This window comes from Talaromyces proteolyticus (genome assembly GCF_021365285.1).
Source record: "Talaromyces proteolyticus strain PMI_201 chromosome Unknown BGW36scaffold_7, whole genome shotgun sequence".
Lineage (NCBI taxonomy): Eukaryota > Fungi > Ascomycota > Eurotiomycetes > Eurotiales > Trichocomaceae > Talaromyces > Talaromyces proteolyticus.
The window spans coordinates 2,445,001-2,464,097 of NW_025764283.1; the positions used below are offsets into that span (position 1 = coordinate 2,445,001).

The 19,097-nt window shown below is 43.1% G+C and overlaps 7 protein-coding genes across 7 annotated transcripts; 4 read left to right on the forward strand and 3 right to left on the reverse strand.

Moving 5' to 3' along the window:
* The first annotated feature begins 460 nt into the window (after positions 1–460).
* On the forward strand, positions 461–3,509 carry BGW36DRAFT_322242 (putative alpha-N-acetylglucosaminidase). Its single transcript, XM_046212665.1, has 3 exons — positions 461–1,215; positions 1,283–1,458; positions 1,536–3,509. Exons 1-3 carry the CDS (start codon positions 953–955, stop codon positions 3,395–3,397), a joined length of 2,301 nt encoding a protein of 766 aa, XP_046071690.1. The 5' UTR covers positions 461–952; the 3' UTR covers positions 3,398–3,509.
* Positions 3,510–3,516: 7 nt separating this feature from the next.
* On the reverse strand, positions 3,517–4,710 carry BGW36DRAFT_417795 (uncharacterized protein; the record flags this gene model as incomplete). Its single annotated transcript, XM_046219395.1, has 4 exons — positions 3,517–3,819; positions 3,840–4,063; positions 4,128–4,247; positions 4,430–4,710. The coding sequence occupies 4 exons, from the start codon at positions 4,708–4,710 to the stop codon at positions 3,725–3,727; spliced, it is 720 nt and encodes a 239-aa protein (XP_046071691.1). The 3' UTR covers positions 3,517–3,724.
* Positions 4,711–6,460: 1,750 nt separating this feature from the next.
* BGW36DRAFT_360568 (uncharacterized protein) lies at positions 6,461–7,036 on the reverse strand (the record flags this gene model as incomplete). The annotated part of the gene is made up of 1 exon (XM_046214189.1): positions 6,461–7,036. The coding sequence occupies one exon, from the start codon at positions 7,034–7,036 to the stop codon at positions 6,461–6,463; it is 576 nt and encodes a 191-aa protein (XP_046071692.1).
* A 4,650-nt stretch (positions 7,037–11,686) lies between these two features.
* On the forward strand, positions 11,687–13,657 carry BGW36DRAFT_408552 (major facilitator superfamily domain-containing protein). Its single transcript, XM_046219082.1, has 6 exons — positions 11,687–12,097; positions 12,186–12,296; positions 12,352–12,484; positions 12,536–12,938; positions 13,001–13,205; positions 13,262–13,657. The coding sequence occupies exons 1-6, from the start codon at positions 11,797–11,799 to the stop codon at positions 13,579–13,581; spliced, it is 1,473 nt and encodes a 490-aa protein (XP_046071693.1). The 5' UTR covers positions 11,687–11,796; the 3' UTR covers positions 13,582–13,657.
* A 162-nt stretch (positions 13,658–13,819) lies between these two features.
* Positions 13,820–14,751, reverse strand: BGW36DRAFT_398223 (P-loop containing nucleoside triphosphate hydrolase protein; the record flags this gene model as incomplete). Its single annotated transcript, XM_046218385.1, has 3 exons — positions 13,820–13,980; positions 14,048–14,544; positions 14,591–14,751. 3 exons carry the CDS (start codon positions 14,749–14,751, stop codon positions 13,820–13,822), a joined length of 819 nt encoding a protein of 272 aa, XP_046071694.1.
* A 2,405-nt stretch (positions 14,752–17,156) lies between these two features.
* On the forward strand, positions 17,157–17,671 carry BGW36DRAFT_298046 (uncharacterized protein; the record flags this gene model as incomplete). Its single annotated transcript, XM_046211404.1, has 2 exons — positions 17,157–17,357; positions 17,450–17,671. Coding segments are annotated over 2 exons (423 nt in total), but the record flags the coding sequence as incomplete, so codon positions are not given.
* Positions 17,672–18,280: 609 nt separating this feature from the next.
* BGW36DRAFT_428749 (uncharacterized protein) lies at positions 18,281–18,688 on the forward strand (the record flags this gene model as incomplete). Its single annotated transcript, XM_046220596.1, has 1 exon — positions 18,281–18,688. One exon carries the CDS (start codon positions 18,281–18,283, stop codon positions 18,686–18,688), a length of 408 nt encoding a protein of 135 aa, XP_046071696.1.
* Between the last annotated feature and the right edge of the window lie 409 nt (positions 18,689–19,097).

Below are 19,097 nucleotides of genomic sequence, written 5' to 3' on the forward strand. Positions count from 1 at the left end.
AAACACATAGAATGCTTGGATGTAAGATCAATAATAGGACATCACATATCCTGGTATCCAATATCTAGAGTCAGAAAGGTCTGTTCTAGTCTTCCATGCACATAGCGTACGACCCAATCAGACATCTAGAGTTGGCAGACGCGAAAATGGCGCCAAACAATCGGGGTTCTTTCTTAGTTCTTAACGGACAAAGGCATCTTAAGCTCTTACGTAAAATAAAGAGAATAGAGTAGCAATAGAAGTCATATATATACCCTCCTTCCATTTCATGCCTCCATAATCAATATCTACCCAAGACCTCCTAGCCTCCCTAGAAGAGCAACAATACATGACCACGCCAAGGTATCCAGGTCGAGTTAATGTATCTTTCCATATAATTTGTGTGCTAAGGTGCTTGAGAGCGGCCGCTGCGCTAAACTGAGATAAACGTAGTAAGAGTTGATCCTAAAGCTTATTGGTAAGAATATATTGATAAGTACCGATACAACTAATTAATAACTTTAGCGCCAACATCTATCTTCGATTAGCTTCGAATGGATTACCCTTTTGCCTCATTCCCATTCTCTCTTTTCTCCCAGTGGACAAGGTCCCGGCAAATGCACCACGACCTCTACCTTTTTCGCTCTTAGAACAGCTTCTCGAGTCATGTCTCATCCTTGGGTAGGCCCCGCAATAAATGCTAGCTCTGCCAACCTAGTTCTATCCCGTCCGACTTAAGTGCCCTAGCTTGTTTCTATTATATGGTTGCAACGAAAAATCGCAAAAAATGGGTCTCAGCTGGTGTAACTCTAACGACCCCGCAGGCTGGTGTTATCAAGGGGAAAGCAACAATAATATGTCAGAGTCACCGCTTGAGCGTGGACAACTTTAAATACTAACTAGCCTCGCGCATAATGGAAATGCTCTCGTCTAAATCTTTGCAATCACCTCCGTATTGCGAAGAGTGAATAGAATGCGATACTTGAGCGGCCTAGCCTGGGGCTGGCTTGGTACGGTCAGTGCCACTAGCCAGACCATATCTACTCAAGGTATATACGACCTGGTCAAGCGACGAATTCCCCAGCATGTGGACAGCTTCGAATTTTCGCTTGTCAATGCGACACCAAGTGTAGTTCTGTCCGCATCGGAGAAACCAAACGATCAATTCGTGGTTTCGACGAGCGACGACGGGAAGATTCTGGTAGAAGGAAATTCGATCAGTGCACTGTCATCTGGGTACGGGCCTGTTCTCCACTCATAGCGACCAGTGAGTCTGGCGCTATGTAGAAACAATGTCGCTAAGTATGTTTATCATAAACAATTACCACAGGCTTCACAAATACCTGTCTGATATTGCCCATGTCGGTATTTACTGGTACATTGGGAATCGCTTAGACCTAGCGCCAAGCGAACTCCCTCGTCTAAACGAACCACTCAAGGGCTCCAGCGTTGTGCCCTGGCGTTATGATTTGAACACCGGTATTATCACTGGTTTACAGATCGCTCTTATAGGGAGATCTCTCGCCATGAGGACTGACGCTGATTATGGGATCTAGTGACCTTCTCGTATACCGCATCCTTCTGGGACTGGGAGGAGTGGGAATTGCAGTTGGACTGGATGTCTCTCCATGGGGTTAACCTTCCTCTTGCGTGGGTTGGTTTCGAGAAGACACTAGTCGAAGTCTTCCAGGAGATTGGCCTGACTGACGCAGAGATTTTCTCTTTTCTGAGTAGCCCAGCCTTTCAAGCCTGGAACCGATTTGGGAATATTCAAGGCTCCTGGGGCGGCGAGCTGCCGTACTCGTGGATTGAGAACCAGTTCAACCTACAGAAGCAAATCGTCGCCAGAATGGCGGAGCTTGGAATGACACCAGTACTTCCTGCGTTCACTGGATTCGTTCCACGTGCCATTACCCGCGTCTTCCCCAATGCATCTGTGGTCGAGGCCCCATCGTGGGGTAATTTTCCGCCGCAGTACAGCAACGATTCATTTTTGGAACCGTTGGATGATCACTTTGGCCCATTGCAGAATAGTTTTATTTCGAAACAGAAAGCTGCTTATGGAAATGTGACTAACATCTATGCCTTAGATCAATACAATGAGATAAATCCATTCTCTGGAAACACGACATACCTGACTGACATTGCTGCTAGCACAATCAACAGTCTCAAGGCAGCGGACCCCAACGCCATTTGGATGATGCAAGGCTGGCTCTTCTACGAGGCAGAGTCATTTTGGACCGCGGACCGTATCGAGGCTTACTTGTCCGGGGTGGCAAATAGCGGTGACATGCTGATCCTGGATCTCTTCTCAGAATCGAAGCCCCAGTGGCAGCGCACTGATTCCTACCACGGAAAGCCTTGGATTTGGTGCATGGTGCACGATTATGGAGGAAACCAGGGTATATACGGACAAATCGAGAACATTACCCAGAATTCTATGCAAGCATTGGCGAGCTCACCTTCAATGGTTGGGCTCGGCCTCACAATGGAAGGCCAGGAAGGTAACGAAGTTGTATATGATCTGTTGCTCCACCAAGCCTGGTCCGAAACACCCGTTGATACTGAACAATACTTCCACAATTGGGTGACAGCGCGGTACGCGGGCTCGGGCTCAATCCCTCAGGGCCTTTATCATGGATGGGAAATCCTGCGCGCGACTGCTTATAATAACACAAATCTCACAGCTTCCATATGTGTAACAAGATCCATCTTTGTGAATGAGCCTGCCATCTCCGGTCTACTCGACTGGACCGGGTTTGATCCCACCATAGTGGTCTATGATCCAGCAGACCTGGTTCAGGTATGGAAATACGTGTTTGAGGCGGCCGCAGCACAACCAGCTCTCTGGTCAAATCCTTCCTATCAGTACGATCTGGTGGATATTACGCGACAGGTGATGGCGAATGGGTGGGGCACGATCTATGCAGACTTGTGCGATCTATACGCCCAGTCCAACGCATCCAGCGCCGAGATATATGCCCAGGGCGCTAAAATGATTGGTCTTCTCAATTCCATCGACACTGTCCTCTCCACCAACAGAAATTTCCAACTCAGTCGATGGATTGATGCTGCTCGTGCTTGGGCTCAAGGCAACGAGTCGGAGGCGGCATACTACGAGTATAGCGCCCGAAACCAGATCACGCTCTGGGGCCCTAATGGGGAGATCGATACCTACGCCGCAAAGGATTGGTCAGGGCTGGTATCGACCTACTACGTACCGAAGTGGCAAATATTTGTTGAATATCTTGCGTCGACGCCAACGGCAGACTACAATCAGACTGAGTTGCATTCTCAAGTTTTGGCCTTTGAGCTCAAATGGCAGACTGAGCCATTAGATATAGAAAGCAAGGAACAGGATCTACAGTACGTGGTGAAGCAGGTCGTGGAGGCTTGGCCAGATTTGTTCAGTGGTTAAATTACTGGGTATGAGCGGAGGCCAATTTATCAATTGGTACAAGATTTCATCCCAGACCTCTTTATTTTAATACAACCAAATCCACAGTCATAGTTCTGAGATGCAAGACAACTAAAGGCTCATTTCGCCTCTTGTAAAGAAGCTGGCGGTACATCAGCGACATTGGGTCGGTGCAGTACGAAAGGAAATGGTTGGTTTCCGTGCTCTGCATTTCACGTCAAATGAAGGCGCTCTGTTCTACAAAGTCGATTTCGAATGTTAATGTATTTGTATTCAGGGCATCTATTCCATGCGCTATGTCGTCGCTTGCCCAGCGACTCCACCGGCTCAGTCCGCCTTCTCCATGTAAGGTAGACACGCCTCAGAAATATCCCCGTAACCTGGGAATTTGACCATCTTCTGGAATGGCTCCTCATTCACCGCTCTCGCAGACTGAAGGCACCCCGTAAAAGGAAATCAGTCATACTCGGTCGTGCGCCAAGCACAAACGGCCCATCGGCCTTGTTCGTCCGTATCGGATCGTTGACGACGCGCATGCGGTCACCCACCGCGTTCCTGTACTCCTCCTCTTTTTCTGGTTCAAGAAGCAGGTCCTCGAGCCGGTGTCCAAGCATAGCCTCGCGCGGCATCACCGAATTTGGAAGGTTCCATCGTCCACAGCGCGAGCTTTAGCCTCAATCTCACGCCTCAGCTCTGACGTTATCACTACCGTCAGGTTTGGTAGGTCAACTCAAGAAATTGCACGATAGTGACTGAGTCCATCATAAAATTGTTACTCGGTACGTGTTGGATGGTAGGGACCGTATATTTGATTTTGGATTCCGAAGCCGATTCAGCGGGGACCAGGTCGCTAGGGTTATTGCGAGATTTACATAATCACTGAATAGATTCTGATTGGTTAACTATGTGTACTGAAGGTGTTAGCTCGTGTCGGCTGGTAATTTTTGTATAATTTACGCATTGTTCCTAACTTCGATTTAGTCCACCTTAGTTACGGTCGCTTGATGATTTCAGCTGAAAAGACTTCTTTACGCGCGAAGCGGAGATTTTTTGGCTGTGTATTGGGATCTGAGAAGGTAGAAAATGGAAGGGAGGGGGGCTCGAAGTGAAGAACGTGATGTAGAAAAAAGGCCAATGCAACTCATAGTTTTCAATGTAGGCTCAATGTCAGGAAATTCGAGAAAAATGATCCGATAAGGGATAATCTTATAGTTAAGCATCAGGCGGATACGCCAGACAACGGGAGAGAAGCAGACGTTCTTGTTAAAGGCCAAGTCATACAAAACAATCTCAGGTTCGGTTCGGGCGTCCATGTTGTGTGCTACCTCCAGTGAAGACTACTCAACCACTTCCAGATGTCCTCCCACACACTCCGCAGAGCACAGGGGCGCAGCTTAATCAATACCTAGGGGGTGTGAGCCACGCCTTTTACGGGAGGCACTGGAATCAGGCCTACTAAGCCCCTCCTCGACCGGTCTCACTTCAGCAGCGCTTTCCTTCTATTTTAAAATTGTACTAATTTACGTTTTGACTTATTTGTCATTGGTTGATGACTGCACTCGTCCAGCAGCTTTCAGAAAAATGCCATGTGCGGACGTCGTGCTCTGCTCGACATGTTGATCTCTTCGTCGCGGCACACGACATGACAGTCATGGTTTATCTGAAATATGGATTCTCCTTATTCAATAGATCGGTCCGCGGATCTACACTGAGCTCGATGAGCTCTATCTACATCCGCCGCTTGTGATAGCTCTGGTAGCCTTACCATATAAGAGAGTAGTGGCGAGGATTTACCATCCTCAATATTCTAGCCTTTTCGCGCAGCATCTTAGGGAGCGAATACTCCCACTTTCCAGGTTGTGATATTATATAATACCGCCACAGGAACTTGGAAATAGAAATTCCTATAATGGTGAAACTCAGCTTAAAAAAGCAAATTTAATTATATATATTTTCAAACTAATAGATTGTTGACTCATTAATAATATTTCTAAAGTCATTTATCAACTATATCGCATAAGTCATCAAATATAGTCAATTTTTATATTTCTTTGCGTATATATATTACTGTCTTCCACCCTACAAGAAGACCTGCTCATTATTAATGTACAAGCTAACTAAATAGAAATGTACTTAAATTATTCATAATACCTTGAATTCTATATAATCACTCTATTTATATACTGGGGTGGATGGTATGACATCTCCCACCAGCACTACCTCGGTACTATCATCTACCACAAGCACATTAATTACCTCCAGTATTATGATATCTAGTATTATAACCTATTCATTCACTTTAACATATATTTCGAGTCTCCTAATATCTTTATTAATAACGGTATTTGTCACGTTCGATAATCCAAATTTCTGCAGGGTTTGCGCTTATCCAAACCCAGTCAGGTGGCCTCATTTTCAACATATATCTTATTGCTTAGCTAGAGGCCCATCTAGCCTTAAAGAATTCATGCATCTAATGTTTGAGACATGCATGGATTTTGCAATCCGTTTAGGCGACTCTTTATTGGACTACATGCAACTTCGCCGTTATTCCAGGCCTAATCACGGATTAATAATTTTAGTGCGGCCTGGCCTCAGTACCATTTGCATGTGCAAACGATTGACAGATCCTTAGTCTCGTATCCTTGAAACTCAGAACAACTCGGCTCTCGCCATTGTTAAAGATGCCATCTCATGTAATGAACTGGCATGAAGTATCTCAAAGATGGACAACTTGGCCCGGCTCGCTGCAGCCAGCCAATTCCGCAGCTTGACCGCGACAAGTGAATCGACACCGTGAATCACCAGGGCTTGATTCAAGTCAATATCCTCCTCATTGATGTTGAAAATGGTAGCGAGCCGCGCAGCGATTGCTTTTGCTACCTCCCCATTTGCTAGTGCAGTCTAGTACTTGATTAAAGCCACGTTATCTGCTTCCCTCCCTCATTCAGTAACTTCACGTTTGCTCTCTCTTGATAACGATATGATCCATCACGTAGCTTAAACTATCTTGTATACTCAATTAAATCCAGTGAGGAAGAGTCCTAAACCACGGTATTGCGCTCATGACTCTTGGTATTGTAACAATTTCGCTAATATATCCGAAATTCTATCAGCGCCGGAGAACATGTTTATTTTCCCTATGGCTTCATTTTTAATGTAAGATGTGACCACATACCTTTCTCCTCTCTGGAGGGGACAGATTATTCTGTTTGCGACTTCGTCGGGGTGCAGTATAGGCAACATAAAATCCGGGGCCGGCTGTACAATGCCTTGAAACAGAGTAGTCGAGATGGTACCGGGAAAATAAGCGCTTAACTTCACATGGGAATTTCCATGTTTATGCTTCAACTCAGTCCGTAAACCCTCCACAATTGTTGTTACAGCTGCCTTGCTAGCCGAATTATCTACCACACTACTTACAGTGAGGAAAGCAGTAGCGGATGACATTACAAGCGTATGGCCGCGATTTGCTGCAATCATGGCTGGGAGGAATAACTTGAGACAGGAGAGCGCGCCAAAGACATTAATGTCGAACGTGGACCGAATAACCTGTTCAGAAGCTGCAAGAATCGTCCTCCCAGTAATGATAGCAGCATTCCTAGTTGAGCGGTTATAACACGCGAACTTCGTTGACATCATCGAATGGTGAGACATCAAGCTCAAAGAAGTGTGTTTTTGAACCTAAGCAAAGGATCATAGTTTTCGTTCAAGTATTGGCGTATTGATACGGCCGCTCGCGAGGAAATTCATCAAAATAACGCACCAAGTATAAATTGAGGTAGTTTCACATCCAAAATGGCGATCGTCGCCCCGAGCTCTGGCAGTTTGTGGACAAGGCTTGCTCCAACCCCACAAGAACCTCCTGTGACAATTACAATCTTATCTGGCCAACTAGGGTTAAATCGAGGTCCTGGATTCAATGCCTTGCGATTCGTTACACCATTCAATCGCAGGATCCATGATGAGGTTATCCATCCCAGTGTTGCTTTCCAAAACCAAGATTCGCGATACAACCACTCCGTCAGAAGCCATTAATGTGCCACCTCTGGACTGGCCAGCTGAGCCAGGAAGCGCATAATAAATAAAACTGTTAATATAGTTGTGTTGAAAAAATATACAGGGAAAGTTACTAAGATTTTAGTTTTATCCCACATTGCTTTTGGATTGGATGCTGAAACAGAGGAAAAATTGCAGAACTGAAATCAGATTTAGACCGGTTTTCTGGAGACATTGGGCTTCATTGAAATGGGGCTTGCTCCTAGACTCAGCTGTCGTGTGTGGTGATAAATGAAATGATGCACAAACTGCCAAGCCATGCATGTAACATTAACTAGGTTTTCAATAAATATACCTCGAGAGTAAGAAGTCTTATCAGTTGCTAAGCATACGGGTTTGGTGTTATCACTATTACATGTAATCTTCAAACCTGTGTGCGATGTGTAGAGAGGATAAAACGGATTGAGTCCATATGAAATTATAGAATCAGGTCTATCTCGACAGCAAGATTCATAGATCTCATGGTGTGGTCAGTGGTCAACTCTCCGACAGTACACAAAAGCAGCGTATCTCGCCAAAACTGTTCATACCAAACTTTATCAGACCCTTATAAGGCCCCTAGCGCCCACTGAAATGAGGCCTTCATAGCTTATAGCTGGGTAAGGTCGGTAAAAATGATTAAATAATAATAACCATAGATATCATAGCCAGAGGGTGATATATTGCTCTGATGGATATATTGGAAGCGACGTATCCATTTCCTTTATCTGGCTCTATTGACTATGTCGGAATATTTGGCACTAAGCACATTGGGAAAGGATTAGAACCACCCAAAATTACGATCAATAGCGCCAAAACGCCATGCCAAAAATTGACATTACTCAATTCTCAATACCTTACCCTTGATGACAAATATTAGTGTAAATTCGCATATAAATATGTCTAGATAGATGAGTTCTTTGCAACTCAGGCTTGCATCTCAATCCAATCGAATTTTGGCACTAAACTTAATTTGTTCTAACGCGTAAAAAGTCCGATAGATAGGGAATGGTCATGTCAGGGTGGGTCTCTGACATGACACGATTTTTTTGTCAGGTTTGACAAATTTCTGGGGGCCTGACAAAATACCCCCCTTTACTAACAAATTACTAGGGGCAGTAAGTATTTTTCAAAAATCCAGAAATTTTTAAATTTTTTCCCGAAATATCTGGAAATTCTCTGATTCCTATCTAAAAAAAACAAAAATGACACTAAACTCAATAAGGAAATAGATGCTGATTTATTTTTATTGCATTTTTGAACGAATTAGGCTCTTGTAGGTCATGTCTGGCCATGGCAGGCCAAGGCAGTCTGCGCAGCCTGCGCGTAGTGAACTAATGCCTCCTGAAGGCCAGTTTGGGGGATCTCAACGGCCTGCGCTTTCTCTGCTTGGAATGCCAAAATTTGAGGCATTTCACCCCATTGAGAAATAAGATTATCTTCCTGAGCGAGTTGTATAGCTTCCTCCTTATCTTTTGGTGTTTCTTGCAGCGACCGTGAATTCAAATAGATAAATGTAACCATATTAGTATGCTTAGCCGTCATATGATTCCTCGATAGCGTTAATTGGCGATTTTGAGCAGAAAAAGCACGTTCTGAAGGCGCAGACGTTGCAGTAGTGTGGAAAAGACGTAATGCTAAGCTGGATAACTCGCTAGAAAGTTGAGATGTCGATTTCTATATGAAATTATTAGATATTGAAAAAATGAAGTTATTTTATGCTTACCTGAATCTCCTAAAATGCTTTTGGATTATCCTTATATTCTCAACAACTAGATTGGAAAAATTCACCTGTAGCAGAGCGATATTGAGCGAATTGCAATGAAGCTTCATGGGGGTTATTTGGACAATAGCATTGAATAATATAAAGCACTTTTCGTTACAGTATTAGAGGCATGACTTCATCTTTTGTAAGAGGGTTCAGGTAATGAGCTGCCCAATGTAAATCTAACACCTAGCAGCGCATGCGGTCATGAAAATTCAACTCCAAATATCGGCCTATATCGTCTCCAATTGATATTGCTTTTTTAAAGCTCTCAAGATGTTACATAATAGAACCCCAGCGTTGATAAATATAGCCTGCATGAGATGCTACAGCCTCCGAAGCCTTTACATGTTTATGAAGCGGCTTTAAAAGATGAAGTAATTGGCTGATATTATCCCAAAAATCCATGGAGTGAAGAATTGCCTTGATATCCTCTTTATAAGGGTTATTTTGCACGTACTGGATAAGCGCTTTTTCGTTGTTTTTGAGACTCAATAACATAGTATATTGACTGCCCTAGCGAGTAATAACAGACCCTAATAATGCACGTTCTTTACCATATTCTTGAAGCTGAATTTGACGGAGAATTGCAAGCTGTAAAGGAGCGTAATTGAAGTGAGCGATAATCTGTTGAGCGTTTTTGAAGGTATTTGCAATTGTTGGCAATTGTAGTAGATCTTTTATTATAAGCTGCAAGCCATGAGAATCACAACCTAATAAAAAGATGTTTTTGGTCTCTTCTCGCGTGGCTAAAATATTCCATAACGAATGCATAGTGTTGCACGTATCTGTTGTAATTGAATTGATTTTTGAAAAATCGCTATCGATTAGATCATGAAGCTATTCAAATGGATAAAAATTAATAGATTTTCTTTTGAAATAATGACTGCTTTTATTTCTTCGATAATCCAATCTGCCAAATTCTTTGTTGTTGCATTTTTATCCTGTAAATCTCGCGAGGCAATAAAATAAGACCGTTCTGAATTTGTTATTGAGATATTCATAATACGCCGATTACGAATATCTTCACTCTCGTCGATAGAGACGTTGAGATATTGGGATTTTGTGATTTTTTGAAAGACCTGTTCCTGTACAGTAGCATAACAATCTGGTAAAATAGAATTGATAATTTTATTGACTCTGGGGATCTTATATTCAGGATCTAAAGTACTTACAAATAGCTTCATTTCTGGGCTATCAAATGTGCAGAAAGGCCTTGCACCAGTAAAAATTGCTATTCCTAATATGTCATCGATATCTGCATGCGATTTTTTGACGCCAGTAAAAGCCATAGAAGAGAGAGTTAATTGAGGCTCTTTTTTTCGATATATTGAGGCCCAAAAATCATTTGGTAGAGAGTTCTTGAATTTTTGACAATTTATAAGGTGTTTTTTTTGATGCGTTGAGTGAATAGTGCTTTGGCGATAATGAGAGTAAAAAGCGTATTTGACCTGTTTCTAATGATTTTTTGGATTAGTAAGCTGATTGAAGGGCCTTTAGATGTCAAGATCTTACTTTTCCATCTATATCGCAAGTTATATAGGCTTTTCTTACTAACTCTGAGGATAGATCTGAAGTACGGAGTCTTATGTGTCGGTTTGCCATTTTTTAGGAAAGAATTGAGTGAGTTTGGAGAGTAGAGGAGGGTGCAATTTTTGGACTGACGGTGCTGTTAACATATACTTGAGAAATATATATATATATAATCATGGTGTTTATGCGTAGTTGCAGGGCAACTAAAAGGAATGCTATTCTATTGGTTGATTCACTTTTCTGGCAAATAATATCGCTTTATTTGTCCCCACTTTGCCCCACTTTAAATTACACAAAAATTGTCAAATTTGACAATGACAAGGCCGGTCGGGTTTTTGACCAGTCCCTACCGATAGACTATGCCAATCACGTGCCCTGCCACACGCCAGAACCGGCGTCGTATTAACTGTACCAATTAATACCTAAGTTAGTTAGCTATTAATTAACGTAGCCACTTCGGGCCGGAAATGCGCTATATATTGATTTCAAATCTCAATTTTCAACTAAAATAATAATTATATATAAAAAACCAATTACTAATGTGATTGGGATATTAAGGCCTTTTATACCCGAAAATGCTATACTTATGACACTGAAATTAGGAGTATTTATTTATTTATTTAATCATATTTAACAACCTTACCCAGCTATAAGCTATGTCTCGTTTCAGTGGACGCAAGGGAGCCTTATAGGGGCCTAGGCCCCTAATTCCTCCTACTGCCTGCCCCAGACTGGTGTCTAGCGTTTCCATGTACTAACGAATTCCTCGTCCCAAGCCGCTAATATGCGCAGGCGTACTGTAGTTATATAAAGAATTAAGAAAATAGAGGTAAACTCAGTTTCTTGGATAGTGGGGATTCTCGCTTGGTGGGGACGCCTTCCAATCAATCAAACTAGACAGACTTTGACGCAATTTCCCTTCCGCCTAGTGTGCTAAGTGCTTTCAAGAAGTAGTTACATGTTCAACACTTCCCCTCCCCCTAACACGAAACACGTTTATCCTTCTGATTTTTTTATTCCGTCGCCTTTTACTTCATAATTGACTAGAATAATATTACGAAACATGACTTCCGAGACTACAGCACTGCTCGCAAGCAATACACAACAGCAGAGGAAGACGAGGGATTGGTGGGAGTGTTCAACAGTGTTCCTAGTTTTTCTGATCAACTTTCTGCTTCAAGGTAGTCTATTTATTGTGTTGGCACCTCGCATGCAGATCTATGAGTCTATATTATGTCAATACCATGCGCCAGGGAATATTGGAGAAGTAGTACCAATGAATGGGGATCGATGCAAAGATCTAGATGTCCAGGCCGAGCTGGCTTTCATACTTGGCATGGAGGAGTTTTTGACGGTATTTCTAAGTATGTATACTTGCATGATACTGAACAGAAATATAAGAGTGAAATATACGAGTGATGATACACCGATAAACTCACCTTCTGCCTGCAGGTGTTCTCACCATCCCGTACAGCCTTCTGGCTGATCAATACGGATGGTCCTCTATTCTATCACTATCACTCTGTGGTATCGTATTGGAGATGATATGGCCTTTTTTTATTTGTAAGTCATTTACAGCAATTTTCTTAGCTGTACTGAAATTCAACGATTATATTAGGCCTCTTCGCAGGCCGTGTATCGCTTTATTGGGTGTTGTTTGCGGTTGCATTCGAGGCCATAGGTGGAGGAATCATGGTTTCAGTCACGATGCTTCAACTGATTTTGTCTTTGCTTGTATCACAGGAATCAAGGTATGCATTGACTTACATTCCTACCAATTACATTTGACTGAGTCCGCGAAGAACGCGTGTTTTCCTCTATTTGGTTGGAAGTTCATTCATTGCGACAGCCATTGGACAGGCTGTCTCTACTCTACTCATGAACACTAATGTATGGCTTCCAGCCTGCTTAGGATGTGGTTTAACCCTTTTGGCCTTGGCTTTATCTCTTCTTTTAGACCGAACAATGGTCAGGCGCGCCGCTGATTACTCGACAAATGTAAACTATCGGGAACCACGCCTGTCTCCTAGTCTAAACAGTCGCCCAGCTAGAGAATTGTGTCTCGTACCGCTCAGAACGCTTCAACAGAACCCTCAGGCCGTAGCTATTCTCATTGCTACCTTCACATTTCCTCTTGGCGAGAATTCAATGGTGAATATTATCTTGCTTTACATTTCGAAACGCTACGGATTGAGTATCGCAGAGGTAAGTTTCCATGTTCCACCGTCTCTCCTAAGTGAAGCCAAGATTGATCAAAAGGCTCCTAGGCCAATTTTCTGGTGGCGTTCAGTTCTATTGCCAAGCTTTTCACATATCTAGTGGGAATCCCCAGCCTGGGTTACGTACTAAAAAAATATAGGGGCGTAACTTCATTTGGTCGAGACAGAATTATCGTCCAAGTTGAAGGTATTCTCCTACTAATTGGGGCATTATGTATTTCCTTGGCACCCACAGTCACCCTGACATTTTTTGGTAAGATAAAATAGGACGGTGGTTTTATATATACGAAACTGATAGGTGCCAACCAGGTATAATTGTCTCTTCTTCTGGCATGGCCATCATCACCATCTTGCGGTCTCTGGTCACAGATCTTGTACAACCACAGGACATTACTATAGTCTACTGTCTGATGAGCATGGTGATGCGGATAGGCTCGGGTATCGCAGGGCCAATATTCGCATGGGGATTTGGTTTTGGTATGAGATTAGGTCAAAAGTGGACCAATTTACCGTTTCTCCTTGCAGCTATAGTTTTCATGGCAGGTACAATAGTACTGTCATCTATTCCTAAGACTCCACGGCTCAGAACCGACGAGGAACCCGGACCACAGGGGACCAACGGTGAATAATCTTCAGCAAGAGGCGAGTGAATAGATATATATATATAGATATACTTCATTAATACCAATCAGAACTTGATAGAAGCACTTAAATCAGACCGGCTACAGATCTTAGATAATCGTTGGTTTTTGGGCTGCTTACGTAGCAACATGTCTAGTTTGTATCAAAAAGGATCAACACTGGAATGCATAGAAACTAAAATCGATAGCAATATATCGGAAAGTTTGTAAGGTGTCAGGAAATAGGTCAGCTAATAGACCCAGACCCAGCCGCAAGTTCCTCAATCTCCTTGAGATATCCAGATTCTTCACATAGGTGACGGAACATGGAGTCTGGATCCCCACGATGGATAAGAAGTTCTCTGACAGAGCCCTGCTCAACTACACGACCAGCGTCAAGGGCGACAACTTTGTCGTAGTCAGCGATTGTAAGGAGCCGATGTGCAATTGTTATGATGGTAGTACCGCGAGCGACGATGGTGCGCAGCGTCGGCGACATGGTCAATAGATGCAGTAGCTTCATCAAGAATGAGAATACGCGAACGTCGTAAAAGGTCACGCGCAATGCAAAGTAGCTGGCGCTGGCCACGTGAGAGAGCAGCAGCATCTTGGTCTGAATAATTACCACCTGCCTGAGATCCGACGTCGGACTTGATTGTTGACGCAGTGCTATTGGTGTCAAAAAGGCGCACAGTCTGTAGCGCTGCGATCATTTCTTCGTCAGTGTAGCATCGCAGCGGATCTAGACTGTTTCTTAATGTTCCGTCGAAGAGTCCAGGGTCCTGAGGCAATACGGTGATGACCTGCCTGAGCTTTCCCAGTGGTACAGATGCAATATCAATTCCATCAATCTTGATCCCACCCGTCTCTGCGGGGAGACCTCGAATCAAGGCGAGGACAAGTGTGCATTTACCTGCACCAGTTCGTCCGACTATAGCGACTCGCTCGCCAGGGTGTATTTTCGAATCCCATCTCATTCAATGCCTGGTCCAAATCAGGCGCATATCGAGTTGAAAACTTTTCGAACCGTACATCTCCCTGTGCGGGCCACTCTTGTGGGATATCATATACGGCTTGGGAAACACGGTCAGTCTCCTGGCCGACCTCTGTAAACTCCACAATTCTTTCTACAGAATTGAGATTTTGCTGGATAATAGCATGAACTTGTACGAACCTCATAACATTTTTGGTAAATGTTGTAGAGTGGGCCAGTACAAACCCCGCATCTCCCGTGTTAATAGAATTCCAGAGTACAAAGGCCCCAGTGAAGAATGATAACAACGAACTGAGAAAATTTACTTGAAATGTCAACCAGGATTTACCTGTCCATTGCAGCAAGTAAGACTGGTTTAACTGATCAACAAGCGTCTGGCATTCAACAGTAAACCATGATGTGCGTACAAATGCGCAGATACTGACAGAACCTATAATTTTTTCTCTCAATTGTTGGTATAATAGTGATCTCTGAATAGATTCAAAGCGTTTCAGATCTCGCGCGCCATTGATATATATTATTCCAATAAAGGAATAAGCTAAACAAACGAAAATTGAGATCGGAAGAAATGCTGGTAAGGGAGCTGAAATGAAAATAATAACCATAAGCAGGGATACTAATAGTTGCAATGCACTTATAAAAAGCCCAGCAAGTAGCTGGTCTATTTCTTGAACGTCTTTGGTGAGCCTGTTAGCGATTTGGCCAAATGGCACCCGGTCAAAGAAGGAGAATTTTGCATAGGACATTGACCTCAGCACACGTTTGTATATCGCAGAAGATGCTTTGAGTGAGCTGTACAATGTGAAGATGTCCCGGGTGAAGGTTATGAGTAACCAATAAACAGAACCAGCTTAAAGTGTACAAAGAAAGTAAGGCAAGCAGGTGTAGATGGATTGATGACACAGCTGAGATAGGAGCTGATTGGGGGTTATCAGGGCCTTCACTTTTGTTCATTTAAAAACAGGCATTTGACAACGTCAATTAGAATCCAAAGAACCTCCAACGGTCAGATGCCGAGATAACGACGTACGTAACTCCTCTAGAATTGGAGGCCAACTTTGCATTCATTCTAAGCTGTGCTTTCTAAGCTCATCACCGTATCATACTAGAGCTTATCTAGCAATTAGATCAGCAGAAATATGCTAGTAATTTTTATTTCATATTTTATTAGATATAAATTCTTCTTTTTTCAGCATACCGTAAGGGTGGAGAGCATTGTACAATACCATTGAGACTGCTGTTCTACGGCCACATCAGGTTCTGTCACTTCTGTATCCTTGTACTAGGCGGGCTATTATGCAAAAAGGACAATCGAGAGTGGCCATTTTTCCGACATCACGTAAATACGTGGGTCTATCGCGCGACACTAGATAGTCTCAGTTAATAACTGATTCCAAGACAATACAATCAAGAAAATCTATTATTGAGACTATCCCGTTTCAATATGTGCATAATGACTAACACTTTTACAATCGTATTACAAGATATGATACGAATATTAGAGGTAATACCAAGATACCAAAATCACCACTAGTTATACCAAGACCCCAAGAATGAGCGGGAAAGCCAAATGCGTCTCCGCTCATTAGCCTGCCGCTAACTTACTAGTTTAAGCTATCGGGTTGATCTCACGGCCCCGGATTGGGGGGCGGGGGGGAGCTTTCCCCACCCCGTGCTGCTGCACAAAAATGGCGGGTGTCGGGTGGATCCTCCGTACATATACGACGGAGTACTCATTCTGTGTACTAATCTATTGAGGTTATTTGACTGTTAGATATATGCAGCTCATCCTAAGGTTTATTTGTGTTTGGATGTGGATAACTGCTGTATGGTCGAGCTCAGAATGTAGAAAACAGAAAACTAATACTAATGAGGGGATTAACTACTTGCCTTCAGCTGCTAATATAGTGCTTGTAACAAATTGTGTGCGGTCTCCTCCAGTGAATCTTTCTACTGTATCATCACAGCCAGATTTGTGATTAAGATTATGTTCTATAATGGAATTATTTTCTGCATCTAACCCCCAAGAATCAATTAAACTAACATGAAAGCTTGCCTTTTACCATAATTTCCTCCACGTCACCGGCTTCTTCGACACAACCCTTTGCTGGAGTTTGTGTACGGTACGCTGTCAGCACTGACAATCCATCCTCTGTGATGTTCGAACAATAGATTTCGAGTTTGATTCTTTTTTTTGGTTACTTAGCTTATAGTAGGCTCAAAAGCATATACATTCCACTCAGGCAAGACGAAGGTTACCAGCATTATCGTTAAGGTGGAGACACCTCAGACACTACCGGGATACACCCACAAACTCCCAGCAGTTGCAGAATAAGAAGTACCTTGACATGGAGTCACATTCTCATAGCTGTCCTGCCTTGGTTGTATCTAATGCTATATTGTTCATCACAATATACTGGATAAAGGGACTAGAGGGACAAAGAGGTGTACAGCCTCCTAAAGACTGGGCTATACCTCTAGAGATACCTACACAGTAAAAGCCATTCTGGTGGAATACTGAATATAGCGGTCGCAACCAGGAATTGCAAGATGAACTATGGAATGAGATTACCTGGGAGCATGCGAATAGGCCAACTCTCAGAACTGGCCGGATAGTATATCTCTGCTAGGCGATGATAGCAAAGCTTTGTTTCTGCTTGAAGCGTACCACGAAGTGCATGGTCTTGGCATTTTGAGAAAGGTTATGAGTCAGAGCTTTTCAGTGGTTGATTTCAACAAAAGCGAATCAGCACAGGCACATGTTGCACATTGTTTCGATTACTTGCTGCAAGTATGTTTGGTTTTATCGTCTACTCAAAAGTCGGGTTAGCGCTCACTCGATTTGCTAATTTTGAACCCACTCGAATATCTTTTTGGTAATAGGTTGTTACGTGCAATGCAGATTCTCATCCGTTATATACGTTTAGCGGTACCCAAGTAGGCTATGGCCAGCAACACAAATGTAGGGACTGGAACGCGCTGAGGGACTTCGCCACTGAACATTCAGCCTGCTTTTTGATAGGTTCAAAATCATTCGAGGAAAATTTTGGGTTCTGGCATGATGGAGATGGTTTGATAAATAGGACGGAGAGAAAGGAAGATTGATACTAGAGTACTAGTAGTCCATTACTTCAAGTGGACCATCGTGGCAAGCAAATGCAATACTCTGGAGTAAAATTAGCGATTTGTTTCTCGTTGAGCATATATATGATCGGGAAGTTCTTTTCATAATTATATTTATGGCGTTAGTGTAATTGAGATAGGCAATGCTTCCTAACAAGTGGGTAAAAGATCAAGGGCGTGCGTACTGGATTGAATCTTGACTTCGGGTTCTGAATATTTTACATAACATTTTTTCCATGTTGATCTAGAACTGGTAAAACTGTCTACTTACTCCACGATGCATGGTATACCAATAGGCATAGCTATCAAGTCTGTAGCAAGGACCTGAAGGACCTATATGGCCAGCAAAAATTAAGACAAACATCGTAATTAAGCAGACAAGGTTATTGCCTCTCCAAATAAAACTCAGCTACCGAACTTGTGACATGGAGCTCTTCTTGTGAAAAGTAGAGCAGCTATCATCTTCCAGTTGACTAACTACCTAACAAGTATGTACATAATATTAGAAAAGAATGGATGCTTTCATTCTAACTGGAGCACATCGAGGGGTTAGATGATCGTCTTGTTAACGAATACAATTAATATGTGCAGATGCTACGCGCTGCAGTAACAGTAGAGAATTTGGAAGGCTCCGATTTCCCGTCTAGTGTCAAGCACAGAGTCTTAAATCGCTTGGAGAAGGGCTATACCATGGCTCGTTATCGAGTCAAAACGGGAGAATTTACCGCCTACTTTACAATAGGAGCATTCATCTCAGTTGCAAATGTCCCTATAGAAGACGTTTGGGATCGGCTTTCGAATTCAGGCAGTGATCTTCAGGCCCTCGACAAACAGCTAGGCAACGTGGATATTACTTACTCGGCTTCTTGGCAGCTTGGAAGAACCATGGCAATTGCTGATCAATCCTTTGTCACTAGTCTCGGACTTGTGCGCAAGAACATCTATGACCTCGGGATGTATTACTACCAATTGGAACTGCTGTCCGAGCGCTCTCGCTAGCAGATCATTGCTGCACTCCATCCCTGGTGCAGTCTCTCTAGTCGCTGTAGCATAGTAGGTAGCTTTCTGTCACAAATTCTCAATCGAGATCTCGGCGCTGGTTTCGCCCATCAGTGAACATAGTCGATCGACCCTATGCTGGACGATCTTGTATCAACATCAAGGGAGAGAATGAAGACTCAACTGAGAAACACTTTATTCGAGCTGCGAAAGAGATTTCCAGTGCTTGTGACGAGGGAAATCCTGACAAGCCGTCCAGGACCCGGTATAATGAGTTCAACACCCCGTTCTCTGCAAACTGGATGACAGTTCTCAAATGGGTGCTGGACCGGCTCGTATTTTCTAACATCCCATCCTATTACCTGATAACAGATGGCGGTCATTTGCCAGAGGAGAGCATTCGGTTCTT